The sequence below is a fragment of the Hyposmocoma kahamanoa genome, unplaced genomic scaffold (assembly GCF_003589595.1).
Source record: "Hyposmocoma kahamanoa isolate Upper Pololo Valley unplaced genomic scaffold, ASM358959v1 76, whole genome shotgun sequence".
Taxonomy (NCBI): Eukaryota; Metazoa; Arthropoda; class Insecta; order Lepidoptera; family Cosmopterigidae; genus Hyposmocoma; species Hyposmocoma kahamanoa.
In genome coordinates, this window is record NW_020653900.1 from 9,542,691 (window position 1) to 9,566,291 (window position 23,601).

At 36.3% G+C, this 23,601-nt stretch overlaps 1 protein-coding gene across 2 annotated transcripts in view; it reads left to right on the top strand.

Annotated features, from left to right (window-relative positions):
* Positions 1-23,601, top strand: part of LOC113232554 (mushroom body large-type Kenyon cell-specific protein 1) — a 285,145-nt gene that overhangs the window by 94,187 nt on the left and 167,357 nt on the right. For both annotated transcript variants that reach the window (XM_026467322.1, XM_026467323.1), the window contains exon 2: positions 5,905-6,016. In XM_026467322.1, coding sequence (XP_026323107.1) covers positions 5,923-6,016 — 94 coding nt within the window. In that variant the 5' untranslated portion in view covers positions 5,905-5,922. The remainder of the gene's footprint in view (positions 1-5,904; positions 6,017-23,601) is intronic.

Consider the following 23,601-nt stretch of genomic DNA (forward strand, 5'->3'; position numbering starts at 1 on the left):
TTTTCTTGTAAAATTTCTATATGGTATATGTAAAGTACCTATTGAGGTACTTTACATATACCAATGATTTTATATCAGCTGAACTAAATAAAACACGTATAGTATACGATATATACACTTTTCAAATGACTTTGATTTCTTTGCAAAAAATAATTTCTGAAATAAAGCCAGTTTCCCTGCCACTCGACCCAAGCAAAATGAACCGTATTAGTACGGGAAAATTTTGAATTCGAGCTGGGGTAATATCGACTCTTAATAAGAGAATTATAAATTTCACACATACAAAATTTGTTTCATATAATTCTTATTATTTTTATGATTTTCATGTGATAAAAGCAATCTTGACTCATGACCACACGTGGATTTATTATATTAAGGATACAATATTATACGAACCTGACATTATGGTGTTGACTTTTATTATAACACAGCGACCACTCTCCTAACTTGAATATTCAAAGCTCGAACAAGTCAAAATAAATCTATCCACTCCAATGTCTATGGCCTAAAAACTGCAAATTAAAAAAACCTTTCCAACTAAATAATGCATCCTGTTACAAACTTCTCTATGCACAGGATGTTCCAAACTTTGTCTCGCCGAAACTAGACTATCAACAAAAACAAAAGCCGAGCGCGACGTAGTGCAACAGGTACGAGGTACGTCGTTCCGTGCAATAAATTCACTTAGAACATCAAGCTGTATAAAGTCAATGTCACTATACTGCGTGAAATTTTATTTTTCTTTTAAATTGATGTACATTAACTTTAAGCGATGAATCCTTATTGTAACCCCTACATTTAATTTTTTTTGTTTTAATTAATATCCCTCAATATAGACTCATTTATAGTATTAGTTATTACCTATGATTTTGAAAATCACAAACTAAGGCGCCAACAAAATTCAAATAAAAATTCTGTATATTTCGATAGATTCCAAATTCAAATTCAAACACCTGATTCGACGTATTTTTACAGCGCCGCGTTCCACATTTGAATTTTAAATTCTTACACGGTTTCAAAATTTGAATTGCTTAGAAAAAAGTTTATTGATTTCTGCCCCACTTTCTTTTTTAGCAAAGGATTGATTTTTTTTCAGTCTCGTATCCCATTGCGATGTTTTTAAATGTCCGTTAACCTTTACAATGAGTAGCGGTTTGAGCGGACGAGAGCGAACTTCCCGCCTATTGAATTTTCGCCTACAAAAGGAAAGTTTTCAGGAAACGTTCCGGGTTACCGGCTGCCATCTCGTTTTATATTTAAGTGTAACTTTGACGAAATTGTTCTACGCGAACACCATATTCAATTTAAGTTTTCGAAGCTTCAATAAGTCCTTTCCACGTGATTTTTTCGGTTTGGCTATTTAATATTTTTTATTGTAAATTCGCTACAGTTCCGAACGCTTGAGTTTTCATTTTTTTAATAAATAAAAGGGGAATGAGTCAGGCCACTTTACTTTTAAAATTAAATTAATAAATAATGTTTAAAAAAGGAACTGGCCACCACGAAAAGCGTTCGAAACTAATTAAAAACATCAATTCCGCGCGGGCACGCTACGGGGGAATATTTCAAACGCACACACACTCACACACCACCCTCGTGCACACACCACCACGTGACGCACACAACAGTTAAAAATAAGACTCGGGCCATATCCGCGTGAGAGAATGGTCTCACTATTCCTGAAGGCCAAAACACCGTATCTAACCTAGAAAAGGTCAAAGGAAAAAAGTTATTTTGCAGTGGAAAATTTTGCACATCGCGTGACTTTTGCTAATATCTTCGTCGATTAAGCTGTGACGTCAGCTAGTTAGAATGATAAAATTAAATCTCAAACTGTTTTAATAAAATATTGTGGACTGTAATTTAAGATTATGGTCGCGTTTTGCTTAGAAAACAACACAGAGCAAAACATAAATTTTAAACTTAATTTTGTACCACGTGACCGTCACATTAACAGTTACTGTAATTTTAGCTTTAGTTAGTAGTAGTTTAAACTAGTTTTCACCGCACTCAAATTTCAGTGCATGGTTCAAGGAAAACTGCAGATAACCGGTTTTGTGAGTGAACAGTTGCCCAGTTCTAGAACTTATCCGGGGGGAGACGGGGATAGCCGGGTGTCTTAAGGCGGAGCGGGACGGAGCGCTGAAACCGAGTTATCGTAAATTGATCTGCGGCGGGTGGCGCCGGGGTGGCGACGTGGTTCCAAATTTGACAGCGATGGAAATTGGCGGGAAAGATTATTGCTATGCCCACCGTACTACGTTTTTTTATTAAATTTTGAATTCCGAATCACCCAACATTCGTGCTACTGTGATTACCAACTAAAATTTGAAATTCGCTCCTAAATTTGAATTTTAAAACGAGTTTTTAAAATTTAGTTTCGAATTTAGAACTTCAATTTGTACTGACGAAATGAGGCGATCCTGTTACCGTATCTAGGTTATGTAGACGAGCTACTTGTAGGGAGAATGTCATTTATTTTCGCAAAGTTGTGAACATTCTCATTAGTTCGGATAGTATACGATGCAGTGAAAGATATGAATAGTTCTACGAAAAACTCTCCTTTGTATCTTAGATACTCGCTCACGCTCAAACGGGTCTCATAAAACCGTGCACACACCAACATCTTAATAACAGAATCCGAACGCCTCGGGCGATTTTAAAATAAGAATATCATAACTGGCCACTGGGGGCCAAGAGGGGGTTGGAGGATTTCGGAAGAACGTTCGCACCCCTTCCAAGTTTTTAAAAATAAGAAAATTTCGGTGGAGCGTGATATTTTTAAAATAAGAACCTCTTTCGCGGCATATTCCGTAGAGATTTTAAAAATAAGAATAGTTTCGTCGGCACCCCCTCGTCTGGAGTTTGAAATAAGAATTCGGGGGCTAGATTCGGGTGGGAGGTACATTCGGTGGGTGTCGGGGTGTTCCTTGATGAGGACGGAGGTTTTTCGTGGAATTTCGTTAGCTCCTTTCTGCAGGTCATTGCCCGGCGGAGTCGATACTCGTTCGATGAATGTTATAGTAATTGGATGGGGTTCGATTTTTATTTTGCGCCGTTAAGAAGCTTCTGCGAGTTTCGATGGCTTGAGTTGATACAGCGCACTCGATAGGAAGTGAGACTTAATGAAATTTGAAGACGACGTCTTTGAAAGCAAATACTGATCAAGTTTTTTTTTAACTTTCAGTGCTATTTAATTTAGATTATTTTTAGTTGTATATATAACTTTTTGAAGGAAATTGAATGAAATAGGGAACTTTTCTGTGCGCTTGTTGCAGATCTTTGATGTCGGTTTTAACGACTTTTTTACGTAATGTTTTATTTGTCTTTCATTGTTCATTTATAAGTGTATAATTATTTCACAATATATTAAGTATCTTTATTAGATCACTGGTAGGACTAATTTGGGCAATAGACGTTTCTATATTGGTTCTGGTCTGGGTGTTCTAAGTAATGCCCCGGAGTTGATTCCATTGCTCTGGTAATCACAGCACAGAATAGTTTGAGACCGGGCAACTCGTGCGTTTGTATGGCACATTATTATTATTATTTTGGATATCAATTTTTGACTCTCGGCTCCCCCATGACATTAAAAGATTAATTTTGAATTTTTAAATGGCAGAGTCACTTGGTACATGAAAAGGCACAGTCGGCCGGGGTCAGGGATTCAGGTTCAAGAACCGGCGAATAGCACGTGTAGTATCGAGCAAGACGGCTCACTGCATTATTATAATGATTATTATACCTTTAAGAAATAAATTCACTATATCATTGTCTTTGAATTGCGTGTCTTGGGTATGCATCGATATTTGGTTTTAGTTTTGATATTTTATACTTTGATATATTATCTGTGCTGACGGTAAGTTGATAATTGTAAATTTGATATTTTGTTCTATATTTTCTTTACTTTGCTTTTAAAAAGCTTATGTATATTTAAAATTCGAACGCTTACGATTTTAGCCTGATTAAACTGTACCTGTATCTACACGTACACGTATACTTCAGAGTCATGCGTGTACATGCACATATGTATACACGTTTGTTATTGTGTGGAGAAAGGACCGTGTTGGCAGGCGTCCAAAATGTATCCAAGGTCAATGTCGCTGAGCAAACGTCATTCAACGTCAGACACTATCTGGAGAACTGACCAAATACTAACAACAGTATTCTACTTCAGGACAATTTGAATTTAGGCTTTTATGTCACGCCTTCTATATAGGATGTTTACGATTTTTTTTCTCTGTTCTCTGCGATTTTTTTTATGATACCAAGTGCGCCTGGTGTTAAGCGACACGCCTGTCCATAGCAGTTGCAGTGGCACGCAGAGCTTTAAATACCAACGATCTACCTCCGTGGTCGAACGGTTATCATGCTGGACTGCCACGCAGAGGTCTGGGGTTCGCTTCCCGGGCCGTGAGAAATGTTTGCATAGCCTACATTTATTTCTCTTGTGAGTTTGAGTGTAATTTGTAGTTGTCTATGTAAATTTCCATGGCACCCGCGTTACAGGGTTTCACAAGAGCGGAGCTAAGAGTTATTATTAATATTATTTGATGGACACTGCCACAGCGCCCTTCACCCTGAGACACACGTTCAAAAGTACCATGTGCCTGTAATTTCACCAGCGCCCTTACCCTTCAAACCCGAAACGCAGTAATGATCATATTACTGCTTGATGAAGGTGGCAGTACTTCCCTGGACGAACGCTTTCACAAGGAGTTCTGCTGCTAGAGTTACTCCAGTAAGTTGGTCTCGAAGAGTTGTTGGCTTGCCGATGGCGACTTTTTGGAGTACACTTCTTTTTTTATCGTGTCGATTTTTTTTATACAAAAAAATATAAGTGCGTGTTTGACCTCCATCTCACCGGATTGAAAGTGACGATGAGGTCGACGATGGAACATGTACACCTAAATAATACCTATTCACTCTCGTCTTGAAAAGGTCCAAGTTACTTCAGGTTAAGTTAGTTCAGGGAACAACTCTGCAAGCAGGGAATTCCACTCCATAGCCGTTCGCCATATAAACGTGGAAGCGTAACGTTTCGTGCGAATCTTTGGAATATTCACAACATAGGGGTGGTACTCTAGCCTACGCGTAGTCCCCCGGTTATGGAAAGGGGTAGGCGGAATTAAATCATGTAATTCCATCGCACACTCTGCGTGATATTATCCTGTAAAATACCGATAAGCAGGCAACTTTACGGCGGTGTTCAAGGCTTTGCAGTTTCGCCTCCACTAATTCCGAGTCACCTATAAGCCTCTTGCCACGATTGTCAATTAAATCCAAAATGGATACATACACTATAATACTTACCATCGTGGTAAAGAGATTTTTTTATATCATTAATGACGAGATTTGACGATCGGCGTAAGATACTCTGTACACTGTTTTGTATATTATCTCATTTATACACCCACTGATTTGCGTTATGATTGGCGACTTTTCTTAAGCGAGGAGTTAGGCTATAGTCAGCCTCGCTGGCCCACTGCGGTTTGAGGACTTTCTTCTCACTCTTCTTCAACAATTTTTTTTATAATAACAAGTGGCGGGACGAACAATTCGTGCGCCCGACGGTAAGCTACACGCCTGTCCATAACAGTTGCAGTGCCACTCAGAGCTTTAAATAGTAAAGATCTGGAGGCACTGCCACTGCGCTCGACACCCCGAGACATAAGTTGACAAGATCCATGTGTTTGTAATTTTACCAGTACCCTTACCCTTTCAAAACCATGGCAGCAATTCTCTGGACGAACTCTTCCACAAGGAGCTCTATTGCTACTAAAATTCTTTTAATTCCGCACATAAATTCCAAGAAAATCAGAGTTACGGCTTGGGGTTCCAACCCACGTTTTGTATTATATACTTTTCAAATTTATTTATGAGGTAAATGTTTCGTTTCACCAGGCATGCCGGTCGTGTGCCATGGCGGAGTGCTCTTTCGTCCGGTGCCAACAGGAACGTCGCGCTATACGCAAGGAGCTCCAGCGCTGGACCAAAAACATGGTTTACATACTCGGTAAGCTTTTATCTAGCCTAGCTTGAAATTGACAAGTCAGCACCATAGTCTAATAAGACATTATTAGAGATATCGAGAGCAAAGTGATCACTACCCCCCAGTGGGCGATGAAAAGTCCTAGGGTAGCGATAGAGTCCTCGGAAGCAATTGGAAGGAAAAAAAACTTGAATTATCTATATAAAGTACACTACATATATTTAATTATTTTTTCCTTGTGTAAAGTTAATATAAAAAAACGTGTTTTTAGTTATTCTTTATGATGGTGAGCGTTGAAATTTTTTTATCGTGCCTAAGTGGGCGGTGAACCAAAAACTTTGCGAATCTATGATCTAAAGTAACTCCTGTATGATAGAGTCGAGTAAAAAAAATCACAAATAATTATTACTTATATTTCGTTCGACTTATAACTTATATTTCGTTACTCCCGGTTTTTTCGCTGGGGACGGTGACATTCAAAAGTTCTAAAATTATTCCTAGAGTATGCAATCACCGAGGTCGCCCAAATATAGAAAGGTGTTGTAAGAAAAGTTTCTGTAGTCTCTGTCAACTCCATTAGGAGATGACCGTTTTTTATGATAAAATAAGTGCACATTTGACCATCCATCTCACCTGATACAAAATGACAATAAGGTCGACGATGTAGCATGCACACCTAAATAATGCCTGTTGACTCTCGCCTTGAAAACATCCAAGTTAAGAGTAAGTTAAGAGTTCGTCCAGGGAAGCACTGCCACCTTACCTATTTCTGTCGCCAAACAGTAATGTGAGCATTACCTACTGCGTTCTGATTTAGAAGGGTACTGGTGAAATTACAGGCACATGGAACTTGTCAACTTATGTCTCAGGGTGAAGGGTGACCATAACTTCTTAGCGATATAAAGCACTGAATGCAACTGTTATGGATAGGCGGGTCGCTTATCACCAGGCGCATGATTTGTTGGGCCCGTCACTTAGAATTATATAAAAAAGTTATTTTGTTTAGTGAATGCGTACGCAGGCAAGGAATTCCAATCCATAGCCGTTCATCATATATTCAGATAATCGTACCAATTTTTTTGTAGTTTCCAGTTGAGTACCATAGTAGTAACATAAACTCCAGGATAGGTAATCTGGTCTGGGTGTTCTACCAGATCAGTATTAGTTTAGATAATTTCTTAAATAGCTCTCAACGAGATTCGAACACGATACCTTCTTATGAAGCACCCAGGTCGCCATTCTTACACAAATTAATGTAACCTACAAAAATAGTCGCTTAATAAACACGGTAAAGGAACGTAACTTTTAAATTAGGGCAAAAGGTTGATAATGGATTCATTACTTACGCTGAACACAATGGTTCCTAATTCTGCTATCTCGTAAAACTGTTAGTCGCGTTAGTCTATTGTAATACCATAAAGTAAAAAAAAATATAATAAAGTTTGAACATCAGCCAACAAAATAAGTTATGCGTTACTGAAATAAAGTTGCCAGGAATGTTTTTAATTATTAGTCTCTCGTGAGTTTGGGTGTAATTTGTGGTTGTCTATGTACATGTCTATGGCACCCGCGACACAGGGTTTCCCTAGTGCGGGGCTATTTTGAGTGTGTGCGTTATTATTATTATTATTAATTACTAGTAAAAAGATCGAACACTCAGAAAAAATTCTTTCGATCCGACCGGATTCAAACCGACGTCTTCTAGCATACCGTGCAAAACGCTATACCTACTAATTTTTCTACGTGCTTGTTGTCGTGTTTTTGTATTTGGTTTTTCAACGAATTTTTAGCCGTAGTGCCATCTATGAGAAATCTTTGAAAGTATTTCGTCACTCAGTTAGATACCTTTACAGTTACCAGCCCCGGCTAGAGATGTCATTATTCACTGTATTTAATTTTTTTTATTGAATTGATATTCGATTTTTTTTTATGTGAAATTACCCACTGATTTGCTATAATTATTAATACAAAGATCGAACAGTCAGAAAAAACGAAATGTTTTTGTTTCTTTATTTAAAATTTTGGGAACTGTTTCTCTATGATGGATTTTATTGAATATCATATTTTATTACCATAAAATTAATATTTTTTTGTGTAGTACTTCTGGTGTCATTATTGACACAAATATCGAACCCACACAAGGCAAAATTTCTACGGTCCAGGTGGATTCGAACCAGAACCTGTATGCAAGACCGGGGCGTACCGCTCTCCTAACTGAGCTCCGAAACCAATCAACAAATCTCACGATTTTTTTATGGTGCCAAGTGACGGGACGGACAAGTCGAGCGGCTAGTGCTGAGCAACACGCCTGCATAAAACAGTTGCAGTGCCATTCACAAAGATCTAACGGGTTCTTCACTTCACCCGTTACCTTGAGACATAAATTGACAAGTCCCATGTGCAATGTGCCTGTAATTTCACCAGCACCATTACTAATTAATGGGTAAGATGGCAGTACTTCCCTGGACGTACTCTTTGGCAAGGAGCTCTACTGCTTCAAATTCAAATCTGGACGTATTATTAAGTTCTTTTGTGCACTATGTATGAGAAACTCTTCTTTTGTCTACGAATTATTTGTAAATTTTAATTCCATTTTTAAAAAAGGTTTTTAAATTTGTCATTTTTATGTTCTGAAAACTGAAATGTCGAGTTCAATATAAATTTTTCCACCAAAAGTACAACAAACACAATGCTCTTTACGTAAGCAAAACTGCAGAATAACATAAAGGCTTTCCGTTACAAACACTTGGTTTTCGGAATCCTTAAAAACGTTCCGACTTTGCGACAACACCGGGGAGTCTCCGGTTTCGGAACTTGTTTATATTTGTGACGAAACAAGTTTAAACGTACCGTGTTGCAATATTCTCCACTTTATAACAAATAGACGTAACTTTCGAACGAAAAGCTTACTTACGTTGTTCGAGTTTTAAATTCCATATTAGGATGTAAATAAGTTACCTTCGCCAAATTTTTAAAATATGATAGCGCACGTTAGGAGAGACCACCACAATATAAATAAGAAACGGATCTTATTTGAATTAGGAATACACATAATTATTGAATGAAAGAGTGATTTAAATATTCTTTATTTCACATAAATTTAAAGTGGCAATACAAAACAGTAACTTAAGTAAATATTTTTTTGATGCAAAGCGACACGCCTATCCATGACAGTTCCAATGTCACTCAGAACTTTAAATCACAAAGCTGTGAAGGGCACTGCCACTGGGCCACTGAGACTAAGACTAAGTTGATAAGTCTCATGTCCCTGTAATTTCACTAGCACCCTTATCCTTCAAAACCGGAACGCAGTAATGCTCACAACTGCTTGGCGGCAGAAATGGGTAAGGGGACAATACATCCCTGGACACTTTCACATGGAGATCTACTACATACAAAGCAATATAACAAAATATTTGGCTTGATACAAAAACTTTTTCTGCATTTCATTACACGCTAGATCACTTTTAAGAAGATAAAAATCGTGTTTAATAATGGCAGTACGCGATCACACTCTCTGCCAAGGACAAATTTTATGACTTTACGCAGTTCTTTTATTAAAATATTTAATTGAATTTCGAAATATTAGTCGACGACTGATAACGTCACATTCATAGTCTAGACTGCATAGTCATCGATACATATGTTGCGTCTGAACTATAGATACGAATAAGATGCTTGTAGTGTGTTTAGTGCGTGTCAAATTGATGAGATCGTAATGGCGAACTTAAAATGCGTGTAATGTTGGACATTGGCTAAGTATTCTGTATGTTCAAATGCGTATATTTTCCACTACAATGTAGAAAAATTGCTTTTAAAGAATTTAAAAATCATTAAATGCCGTGGTAGCATAATGGTTAGTTCTACGGCCTCTCGAGCAAAGACCGTCTGTTTGAATCCAGGTTGGCTTCTTTGAGTTTTTCAGAAATTACGTGCGGTATTTAATTTGAAATTTTGTCATGAGATTTTCGGTGAAGGAAAATATTGTTCTGCAAGTCGAAGAATGTTCACAATCCTCGGACAAGCAAAGTCCCCAATTGGGCCAGAGTGGCGGACTACGACATGAACCCTTCGCTCGAGAGGAGACCCGTACCCGGCAGAAGGACGTATAAATGGGTTGATGATGATGATGACATTATTGTATATATCATTAAAACAGAGTAGTAAAACTAGCAACACAATAGCCGTGAGTTTACTTAACTAATTAAAAACCCAACTAGGAAATATACATAATTTTATTTAATTAATTAAGTCGGTTGTTGATGTAGCAGAGACCATGCAGAGGGAAAATTACATTTATTTCGTATAAAAATAATTGCGCCAAAAAATCCGAGACCTCGTTGCGGATTCGAATGTAATTCAAGAATACAAACTTTTGTTTTTCGAACGTGCGTTCTTATTTCATAACTTATTTACTCGTTGATATAGGATATGTATAATGTTAACAGAGACAAAATAAGTATTCACAAAATAAGTTAAACGAATAACGATTCGCTGTGCCCGATCAAATACTAGACATATTGCAGATATATTTAGTAGCAATAGAGCTCCATGTGAATATGTTCGTCCAGGGAAGTACTGCCACCTTACCTATTTCTGCTGCCAAGCAGTAACGGAAGCATTGCTTTTCGTTTGTTCCGGGTTTGAAATTACATGCACAATGAAATTGTCAACTTATATCTCAGACGGGCGGGCGCGGTGGCATTGCCCTACAAATCTTTGTTTAAAGCTTTGAGTGGCACTGCAACTGCTGTGGACAGGTATGTGTCCTCACTTATTTATTTCGATATCTTGATAATATCATTAAAAAAAGAAGATATATAAGATAAGTAACGAGGAGAGGACGACATGGTTTATTACGTAATATACTGCTTTTAAGATAATATTTGAACAGAACTTCGATATTTGAAGGAAAGGGGTTGTTGCGATTGCGCGAACTTCATAGCGTTTCGGAGTCAAAAAACTTTATGTTTGTTATGTGTCTGAAGTGCCCGCGGTTGCGTTATAAGCAAAGTCCGTCTCATATGATGTTTGACTCAAGTTTGATATGATACTGTAATTGCAGTAATATACGTCTGTAGAGGTGAAAAATTTCGAAGTACAAACTGTCACTTTTCTAAACTGCAAATAAGAACTTTATGTTTAACGGCAGTATGGTACAAATTTCAATAAGCAATGTACAATTTTCGAACACTAAGAAACCCAGCGCCTTCAGCGTACCGTACCTGACAGGGTACAGCTATAATAAGTATTTTTAAGTATTTCTAGCACACATAAGAATTCGTGAGGTCCGCTGTTTGTTCCGTGGCTTAGTTGATATAGCTTCTGCCACGGTTTCCTAGGAGATGTCGGTTCGTATCCGGCCGAAATACGAATTTTTTCAGTCTTTCATCTTTATATTTATTTCATCTTTATATTAATAATTATAACAAACTAGTGGATTAATTTCACATAAAATAATTGAATATCATGGTGGCGAAATATTCTGACATTCAATAAAAACTTAATATATGAAGTCAGTTTTTTCCCTTGTAATATTATTCCAATATTGATCATGACCTAAAATTATTTTTTGAAATTTGACACAAATGCGTGTCAATAGATGGCATTGTATGTTACGAACTAATTTATAAAATAACGCCTCCTAATGTGGATACTATAGATAGCCGGCACTATCCATAAAAATTTGATCAATAAGCGCCACCTAGTTCATTTTTTGTGTGTGGTCATAAAATGCAGCTTGTTAATTTTTTTTATTATAACGCACCCACTCAACAAAGCTGCGCACTAGAGAAATCCTGTGTCACGGATGCCATGGACACATACATAGACAACCACAAATTACACCCAAACTCGCGAAAGAAATAAATGTAGGCCATACAAATATTTTTCCTGGCCCGGGAATAGAACCTGGGACCTCTGTGTGGCATGGTAACCATTCGGCCACGGAGGACCTTAATTATTATTAAAAAAAAAATTACAAACAAAACTAAATACAAAAATTGCTTTTTGGTACTTGTCACGACATCTGGTGCACCAATAAGTACTAACTTGTATCGCGATTAACAGTACTCATGAGCTGGTCCATGGTACAACGTTAGGATTACTTTAAATTCTTAGAAGAACTTAATATCAATTGCCAACAGTGGCGAGGCGTCCATGTAACTCGATTTTCACCGGCTTGCCTAAAATTTTCTACGTATTACCAAATACCACACTTGTGCTAAATTTTAAGTATACAATTAGTTAACAAAGGAAATGAAGTGTATTAGTACCTTGTGTGCTAATAAGTAGTGCTTAAGTATCGCCAAGGCGCCATTTTTTTCTTAAGGTAAGTGTTTTTGTTTTGCTCCGGGTTTTCTAACAAGAATTTTCACTCCTCGCCACTGATTTCTAGGTACCACTCTCCTCTAAGGAGAGGGTCTAAACATTGTATAATAAAACAAGTAGGGTATCACTTGCATGTTAGGCGCATCATAGCCTGCTCGTTTCTCGGAAAGTAGGTTGTCACATAATTCTTGTCAGTTGTACCTGAAAGTTGTAAACACAATTTGAAAAAATAAGGTGTTCCATCACAGTGTTCTTTCCTATATTGAAATAACTTAAATGCAGTACTTACGTGTATCGATATTTTTATACCAACATTGCATATTTGTATCTCAATTATGGCAGAATGATTTCTAAATACAAATTCAATGCTGAACAATTCTGAATTTTAGGGACTCTTGTTCAAAAATCCACAAACACAACAATAAACTTTTGTCTTTTTTTAAACACCGCGCGAGCGCTTCAATTATATTATGAATAGTGCGTGGGACAACCCGCGCTATGCAATGCGAGAGTGCCTCGAGAGTATGCGAATGTGTGTGTCTGTACACGACGCGCAGCGTGCACACATCCCAACCGCGCTGCTACGATTGTATGAAATTATCATACTTATGAAATAAAATTACAGACACTTGGGACTTGTCAACTTATGTCTCAGCCGTGAGATTTTTGCGATTGAAAGCTCTGAGTGGCACTACAACTGATGGATAGGCGTGTCGCTCAACACTAGGCGACGACTTGTTCGCCCCGTCACTTGGTATTATAAAAGTAATATAAAGGAAAATTTTTACATTACAATCAGATCGAGGATGCTCTCAGTACAATACCTGGAATAAACGAGATGGTAAAAGAAAGTGCGAGACACTAGGAAAACTGATGATAGAAAAAAAAAATTAAAGAGAGATCAGTTTAAAGAAATGGACATTCTTATACTAGAGTCACAGTGCATTATAAAATATTAATTTATATTAAGAAGAATAATATTTTTTTTATGAAAAATGGTGAGACAAATTCACCTAAGGTACCTTAGGTATTCTATAATAAAATATTCCAAATTTGCCATTAACGAGGTTTAAAACTATAGTGAAAAAAAAAACTATACACTAAAGGTTTATTTATACAGCTTGGATGACAAAAATCCATGGTAGTGACCCGTTTAGTTCTTGCAGGTGGCCTCGATCTATGATTATTTGAAACAAAAATTATACATCTATTGCGTGTTAAAAGATTAACATATATCATTGTATGAGATAGTAGGTACAATTACTGTCTAGTAATTGTCTGCATTAAGTACTATTTTGATGTACTTCAGAATAATCTTAGTTCAGGAGGAGATGTACTATAGAACTCTTTTTAAAATTTGAAATTTAAATATGGAATAGACAGAATGTTCTAGATAACATTTCGGTGCACAGATAAAGGGTTGGTATCGCTCTGCGCTAATTCTGCTATGCACCACGCAGGCAAGACACAGCCTGGCCGTTCCACAGTGGTTGTATTCGCGAGGTTACGAGAGAACAGGATGCAACTAGCCGGATTGGGGAATGTCTTTTAATAAAATCAATATTCTATATTCAAGAATTTTTGTTTTACGAACGTATTTGCTTTTGAAATGTTACGTGTGTGATAGAAAAGTTATAATAGTCGTGTTTTCTTTATTATGACTGTATATAATTTTGTGTAGAAATAAATGACTTCATGATTTAGCAAAATAATAATTTGGCATGGTTATATTTTTTTAAATTGTTACAATAACGCTGTATTATTTAAAATGAGTCTGTGATATATGTATGTACATTCAAATCAAACACAAGGCTAACCCTAGTGTTATTGCGTGAAGCAGATATAGTTAAAAGTACAAATTCAGCAGCGGCATTAATTGCTTTTATAAATTACTCCATACATTATGAAATTTTACATAAATGGTAAATGTCAATTGTAGTTCGAAAAAGATGCACTTGATTGTGATTTAGTCACATAATAGTTTTTTTATTTGGTATTCACAACTGCGTATTATTCAAAGATAAACTAAGTCCATTACTATCAGCGAAGTTGACGCGTTACCACCGTAAGGGTTCTTTTTACGTGCAGGCAACTGCGGTCAGTAACGGCTACACGCAGCTTACCTGTTCTAGTCAGGGAATGGCGTTTAAGAGCTAGATCGTTTTTTATTAGATGTAAAAGATTTTCACAAAAAAAAGGGATCAACGTGATAAGGGAGGAGGCTTGCGAACATAATTGTTTCGGGACTGGGAAGGCTTCACCTTTGCTGATAGTACGTTTTGAGAATAATTATTTGTACCTATAGACATATAAAAATATAATATTTATCAAATCTTTCCATTAAAACTGATGTTAAATATGTCATATTTGTTTTCTTCTAAACTAATGACATCTTTATTTACAATATAACGACGAAACTTATATACATATTTTTACGTAACAAAATGTTAAGTGTGCAGTTGCAGCTCTACCACTTCTGACTGTTTTACGTTTTCTGAGCTGAGAATTTAAAAAAAACTTGAGAATTTCCTTTTTCTTCTTATGGAACGACAAACATTCTCATAGTGCAATACAAGAAGTTCATTATGAAATTTAATGTTGCTACCACTGTGGCGGAGTGCATCGGTCGTACTTACCACGCATGCGCCTTGCAGTCGTTCCGCCAAACAACCTGTTGCAACCGACTCGACGTGCACCTATGCAACATCTCCGGCAATTACCACTTCCAAAATCAAAATCGCCGATTTAAAAATCAAAAAAATAATTTCAAAATTTGGAATTCGACAGTCAAATTTCAAATTTCAATTTTAGAATATGTGCGCGATCAGTAGACTATTATAAACGTACGCCTTTCGAATTTTCAATTTCTACTTCTTGTAAGTGCGTTTCAAGTGTCTTGAGACTTGGAAGACGCGTAGTGATGTGCTGTGCGAATTGATCGTAATAGGTGCTTAGTGTTTTGTATCGATTTTGCAATTATAATTGATTAGAATATATTTAAAGTATACAGTTCCTGTTAATGAACTTAGGAAAAAGTTGGGATATTACGCTTCGCTTCCTGTAATCGATGTCGTAAACTTGCTTCCTAAAAATATTTAAAAATAAAAAGTTTCTTTAGACTTATTATTATTCATTTTATTGTGTAAGGTTAATAATAGTGACTTTTTAAAGGAGCAACGACATTGTCAATTTCGAGATTTGTTTTGTGAAAGTTTAAACAATATTTGGGTGTGTATTAAAACTGCGTGCAGGAGATAATTGGGCACTCTGAGTCGTGGGGGTGAATTCCCGAAGTTTAGAGACGTCGTCACCGAGAAGTTGGAAGCCAGCAACAAGTGGCCGCCTGATGCCTTTCCCGGTAAATGCCACTGTTATACGACTTTGCATGCCCGCTTCAGTGGGATTATGTTGCGTTTTGTACGTGTTCCCGTTCCATTCCCGGGTTAAATTCGGGATTTCTCTGTTCCCGTTTGTTGATTCAGCGTTCGGTTAGTGTCGGTGTTGATTCACGTTCTATTTTTTCCACTGTTAAATTGTGCGCTCAGTTTTGTTGCTGTTCTGTTTGTCATTTGTTTTTTGAGCTCGGCCTCTTTGGTTTTAAATTTATGCTCTCCAGTTGTCGATTTTTAAAATCGAACTGTGGGACTTTATAACTGTTAATGTGTTAATTTTTTTAATACGGATAGAACTACGAAATATTAGTAGAGTATACATATTCATTGTTTAATAGAAAATTCTTTAAAATTGACATACGTTTTCTTTGTGTGCGAGTTGGGTGGGTGCGGCTCGATTCTTCCTTTTGTTTTAGACGGCTTCCGACGTCACGCGCCATCTTAGGTCGGCGACAAAAAAAGTGTCATGGCGGCACCCGAAGGCGAGCTTTTTGTTCTAGTTCAGGATTATTTAGATGCAAATCGTGCTGCCTCCTGCAGCGGAAAATTTATAATAAAATGAGTTATGAAAAGGTATTTGAATTAAATTTGCAAAATGATTTAAGTAAACCGTAATTTCCTTACGAAACAAGGACAATGAATTTTTTGATTCGTAGGATTAATAAGTACTTACTTAAATACAAGTTGAAGCGGTACTATCTTAAAACTCTTTTTGCATGCAGGCTACAATACTATCTTGTTCTTGGTAACCAATGGCGTTTGATCAAATCATATTTTATATACAAATTTATTCATAAAAAAAGCGGGTCCATAAAATAAAGAATGGGGCTAGCTACTCCACCAGCTAACAAAGCTATTATAGGCAATATGAGGCTTCAAATTTGCCTACATATTTGAAATTCTATATTTTGTAAAGAATGTCTTTATACAATAAACAAAAAAAAACACATTTATAAAACAAGCACCAAATTGGTGGGCTATATTTCAAATTGACATATCGAGTGACATTCCTCACGGTTCAGTAGCTAAAACGACAGGCTGTCGATGACAGGGCCCGCCTTCGATTATCACAAAAATATACGTGAAATTGATCGTGCTGCTGACAGATTACGAACGGGCTTGTTTGGAAAAACAGTTTTATATAACCGGATTTAGCCGGTTCTATGTTTCGGGAGTAGTTTCTAAAGATCAACGTTATTGCCGAAAGTTGTATGCCCTTGTCGACTACATTAAAATTCAAAGAAGTTTATACACGTTTTAACTTTTTCTTGATTTCCATTTCTCGAAACCTTTTGTTTTTTGATAAACAATTATTTTTATACCGCTTGATTATGAAAAACAGTTTTAGAAGAAATAGTTTTTAGGTTCAAGTATCTGTTTACAACACTTAACTAAAGTTTATCTACTTGTGCGTAATAGATTTTTCTAGATTATTCAATTAATCATCTAGGCAAAGAATTACACACTTGTGTGTGTTTTTTATCTTTACAAATGGTTTAATTTACTTTATCGGCGGAAAAAATGCGTGATATAAAATATCACTTTTTAAACTGCAAAATTTGAACCTGAACTAGTGACTTAAGCAGAATTTTAACAAATATATTATTTAATATTTGACACACCTTCGTAGTCTAAAGACTTGCAACCGTGAACGCTAGACAAGCAAGTCGCGGATACGATTACCGGTAGGACCAGTTTGGGGAAATTTTTTTTAATGAAATGGTTCCTGTTTGGATATTCTGGCTAGTGATAGTATAGTAAAGATAGTAGAAAATGATAAATATAGTAAATGGAACATCCTAGTTTGAGTCCAATAATTTAGGAGCAGTAAAGTTCAATGTTAAAGAGTTCGTCCTGGGAAATACCCATTTCTGCCAAGCGGCAATGTGTAGCATCACTGTGTTCCGGTTTTGAAGGGAACTTAGGAGGAGGGCAGTGGTAGCGCTCAAATCTTTGCGATTTAAAGCTCTGAGTGATACTGCAACTGCTATGGACAGGCGTGTCGCTTACCACCTGGCGCACGACTTGTTCGTGTCGTCACTTGATATTATAGACATAAGTTGACAAATCCCATGTATCTGTAATTTCACCAGCACCCTTAACCCTTCAAAACTGGAACACAGTAATGCTCACATTACGGCTTGGTAGCAAATATAGGTAGGATGGCAGTACTTTTGTGGACGACCTCTCTATACTGCTACTAAAAATAAAATAAAGCTCTTATAGTCTATGGAATTGAAATAATTTTACTACATCGTCGTAGAGAGAATCGTATGTGATTTCTATGTAACTTTTCAGTACGTAGATAAAAATGTGGTTGTAAAATATAGTAAACAAAATAATGTCTGTTGTTAGCATTTTAATTACTTAAATTATACCGTTTTTAGATACTATATTAGTTAAATAATGTATAATTAAGCAGGAGGTTTATCAGTTTTGCTGCAACAAAAATCAATAAAAAAAAACTATGTAATTTTGACGACCTTCATGATCGAGTAGCTTGCACACCGATTTTCATGGTGTCGCCATCTGTTAGGTTCCGAATTCGAATCCCGCCCGAGTCAATGTAGAAACACTAACTTTTCTATATTGTCTCGAGTCAGGAGGTGTTTGTGTTACCGTCGTTGTTTCCGATTTAGTTACTGACTTTGGGATCAGAGTAACGTATATGACGTTGTCTAATTATATTTTGTTTAAAAATGCGTATGCGAGGTTGCACGTTATAACACTTACATTGTCCTCGTAAACTTAACCTTTACTTACTTATATTTAAGTATATCTATGTTGTATAACACTACAAGAACATAGAATCCTTATTAGTGATAGAATGACCTCTAGTATACTGTGTTCATAGAGAAGCTCTACATAGTGATATTTTTTTTATTGACAACATTCAAATGAAAATGTCCGCAATGTTTTGGAATTTGAATTGTATTTTAATTGTTATTTATTTGTCTTGTGCAATTTACATTTACAGTATTTATAAGTAAACACTTGAGTCATAGTCAAAATTTTTCAGCGGAGTATGTTTTAGTTTTTCGCAACTGTGTTACGTCCTGTTTTGAATTCAATTTTAAAACTTAAACTTGATTAAAAGCAAAATTTAATTTTAAAACAGAACGAATATATCTTATAAAGTCGTTAAAACCTAAAACATGATTCCCTGGAATATTTTTCGAAATGGGCTTTCGCCCTTTCTACACAGCACCGACCAAAAGAAAGCTGCGGAATTTGGACTAAATTAAATCTTTGGGCGTGACTGTTACCAAATAGTAACAAACCGACGATAGAAATGTTGATTATATTACCATTTACATTACATATTAACTAAAGTAACGGATAAATCTCTCTTTATCTCTCTCTCTCTCTGTGTGTGTGTGTGTGTGTGTGTGTGTGTTTGCTTGCGTTGTTTGTGTTTTGTGTGTGTACTTAACCATCACGAGCTACAGCAGAATATCAGCGAGGGGAATGCGCTTTATACTTTTCTGTAGCTGAGTCATAGATCCATTACTTGTATGTAGCTATTGTTAATTTGTATTTTCTTTGTCTATATATTGTATTGCATGCATTGACCTAGTAACAAATTGCATGTCAAATAAAGTAATTTTGATTTCCATTGGATATTTAACGAGCAATCCTGTTTATTAAACGACCACGTTGTTAGTCGCTAATACCCCATCAGCATACTACTAAAATTTCGTGCTGTTCTTAAACACGATGGTGAGAAAATATTTTCTTAATCTGGGTAGATAAATTTACCACTAACTTTAAGTAACCACTGTTTATGTAAGTGTAAGTTACCACTTGAAGACCTCGGTGGCCCAACGGTTTGATTTCCATTAGGACCCATTTGATTTGACTAATTTAGTATCAGTAGAGTTCGTCCAGTATTGCCACCTTACCTATTTCAACCGCCAAGCAGTAATATGAGCATTATTACGTTTCGGTTTTGTAGCGTAAGGGTGCTGGTGAAATTACAGGCACGTGGGACTTGTCACCTTATGTCTCAGAATGACTGGCGCAGTTGTAGTGCCCCGAAAATCTTTGCGATTTAAAGCTCTGAGTGGCTGCAACTGTTATGGATAGGCGTGTCGCTTACTACCAGCCAAATGACTTGTTCACCCCGTTACTTGGTATTATATAAAAAAGAGAATAGAACTTTTCTAAATCGGTTCTCGTCTGAATGTTCTGAATTGTGCCTTGGAGTGAATTCCTTTTCTCTGGCACTCGTAGCACAGGGAATTCCCTTTTTTATAATATCAAGTGAAGGGACGAACAAGTCATGCGCCTGATGGTAAGCGGCACGACTGTCCATAACAATTGCAGTGCCACTCAGAGCTTTTAATCGCAAAGATTTTAGAGGCACTGTCACTATGCCCGTCACCCTGAGACATAAGTTGACAAGTCCCATGTACATATAATTCCACCAGTACCCTTACCCTTCAAAACCGGAACGCGGTAATGCTAATATTACTGCTTGGCGGCAGAAATAGGTAAGGTAGCAGTACTTCCCTGGACGAACTCTTTCACAAGGAGCTCTACTGCTGCAGGGGTCCCTAGTTTGGGACCAAGTAATTGGTGAAGTTGTCTAGCATATTACATATTTCAAAAAAATGAGGTGGTTCAGAATTCGACCGTATGTTTTTTTTTGTATGTATGTTACGCGATAACTCCGACGGCATTTGAGAACCGATTTTGAGGATTCATTTTTTGTTGCAAAGAGGTTCAGAAGTACTCCCATTTATATTTGAAGAAGATATTTTACCTCTAAGGGTGGCAAACTATGGGATAAATGACTTTTGACGTAGGTTTTTTTAGTACTCGGTACTGAGGAAAAACATTTTACATAGGTGTCATTTTTGATCCACACTTCTAACATGAGTTTACAATAACAGTTATCGCTAGAGCTAGCCTCGAACGAGGACTATGTACTCCAATGTAATGTTCTATATCCGAGTGACAAGTCAGATGTATTTCGTCTGCCAAATTTCAAAATTGTCATAACTGCCTTTTACCCTCCAAAAAAAAGATTAAAATGTTATTTGTGGACCCTTATTTAGTTGTAAAATTAAGTTATAATTATAGATTGTTATATAAATATTTCTGTTATATAAAGTACATAGAGGTTAAGAGCCGATTTGTAAATGAAACTATTTGTTATTTAAATTTAAATCGCGTTTATTCAGACAGTTAAGAGCCTTGACCATGCGACCTGTAAAGAAGCTGCTTCGTATTAATATTTGCTATTTCTGTATTCAATTGATTGGTTTTTATTACAAAGTAAGTGTGAAAGTCGTGTCACCAACGATACCACATTGTTTGTAGCTGATACCCCATCAGTATACAGCCTAAATTTGGTCCTAAAAATACTTCTACTACTGCTAATTCTACTACTATTAAAAATGTAGTAGCAGTAGAGCCCCTAGTGAAAGAGTTCGTCAAGGCAAGTACTGCCACCTTACCTATTGCTGCCGTCAAACAGTAATGTTAGCATTACTGTGTTCCGGTTTTGGGACTTGTCAACTTATATCTATTATATAGCCCGCAACTGTTATGGCGTGTAGCTTACCATCAGGAGCACGACTTGTTCCTCCCGTCACTTGATATTATAAAAAAAAAACAACTCGATGCTAAGAAAATTGTTCCGCCATTTAAGTAAATAAATTAGACGAGAAAAAACTTTATTACAATATCTTTTTTTTCTTCAAAATGGTAACAATATAAAATACACATACTACAGGACATTATTATCCAATACATAATGTATTACTGGCATACGATTTAAGGACCATTAGAATGAATCACATCCTCTAAGGCCACGGGCCGAATCGTGACCAGGCGGCCTTAACCTGACATACCCTTAAATGTTAGCACACACTTGTGCCTAGTGCCTTAGAGAAAAATAGTATATATCTATTGGTAAACCTACATATATAGACTAGTATATATGGTAAATGTGACTAAATATCGAATCATAATGCACTGGTTTGTGAAAACACAGAATACAAGATATTTATTCGCTGGAAAATGTAGTTAACGAGTTAATGAAGGTGTAAAAGTATATTATGTTAAATAGTACATTTCATCAAAACCTGGCATGCGAATATTTTACACATTTCTATATCACTTTCATATAGCATGCATTTAAATTTAAATTTAGGCAATAACAATTAGAATTTTATATTAGAATTTTTATTTTTTATCGATACGATAAAAAAAATTGTTGCTCACACAACACTTTTACACAATATTTTTATTATTTATAGTAGGTTTTAGAGCGCAACAATATTTTTATTATTTAGAAAAATAACATTTCGTACCTTTGGTATAACAAAGTCATGTGTGACCATATATCAAAAGTACCAGAGAAGTACTACCACTTTACCTATTTCTGCTGTCAAGCAGTAATGTGAGCATTACTGCGTTTCGGTTTAGAAGGGTAGGGGTGCTGGTGAAATTACAGGCACATGAGACTTGTCAACTTATGTCTTAGGGTAACCTGCGTATTGGCAGTGACCCTAAGATGTTATGGACAGGCGTGTCGCTTACCACCAGTCGCACGACTTGTTCTTCCCAAAAAGTCGTGCTTTATCACATGAAAGCCATAAAATAATATGAAATGCACTAATTACGCATGTGTGAAATTGTATAACTCTCCTATTTGAGCATAAGTAAGTAGGAGAGTTGAAAATAATCGTTCTAGAATCGATAAAGTTCTCCCCTAAAAAGTTTTTTACACCGATATTGCGATTTGTGTGTACATTTTCAATTATCGAAGCCCTAAAACTCTACCCATGACGCCATCTACATAACAACGGCGTACTAAAGTGGTTATAATAAACAAAAAACAAGCTAGTTGACCGTCGCTAATTGGCCAACCCTGACAGGAAAATGTTGCCAGCAAACAATTATTATGTAATTGCTTCTAGTTGGCAGATTGCGCCTGTTGTCTTGTTGCAACTGGATTTTTTATTCGCCATAGAGATCATAGAAGTGACATAAATGGCAGTGTAGCCATATTGGATATTTAATCGTTAAATACATACTATTAAAATCATGATTATCTAACAATTTTTATGTCGAATTTGACTATAAACTGTGAAAAGACTTCCATTTTGATAACGACGTGGTTTTATCTCTATGAAACCACGAACTAGGGGAAGAAAGGACTTATACCTCTGTATAAGTCCTTTCTTTCCCTAGTTCTTAAAGTGAGACTGATATTTTTCTTAATTCTCTTTAGAAAATGTAATTTGTAACCAAATCATTTAAGAGCTTTGAATTTTTAACTTTTATTATAACTTCAGACGTAACGTTTCAGATATTCCTGCGTTTTACACGAGTGCACTTTATTTCAAATAGGTGCGCTCAAGTTTCAATGTCAACGTCTCGACTAAACCACATCCAGTGGATTTTATTCCACAAAACGACGCGCCTTGTAACAAAAACGCGGAAAGGAACGTTTACTTGACTGCGAGCAATTTATTAATATTATTACACAGCGTTATGTGAAATTGTATCATTATATTACTTAGAAGGTAATTAACTTACTTTAATTTAGCTTCTTTTTACAAGTTTTTATTTTACTTCACGACCTTTGAGACTGGATGTGTTTTTTTTATGGAATATAGAGGTTATTACCACACTTCGAAAACTAATCACGATTTCACTATAGGTATGGTAATATTACAATGAAAAGGCACATCTAGAGTATATTTTTTTGTCTCTCTCATCTCTGCATTTGTGTAAAATGTCAAAATTTAAAATAGTCCTTTTAGAACGACCTCTGTGGTGGCTTGCACACAGGTTTTCATGGTGTTGCCATCTCTTGGGTCCGGAGTTCGGTCCGCGGTTGGGACAATATAGAAAAACTTACTTTTCTAACTT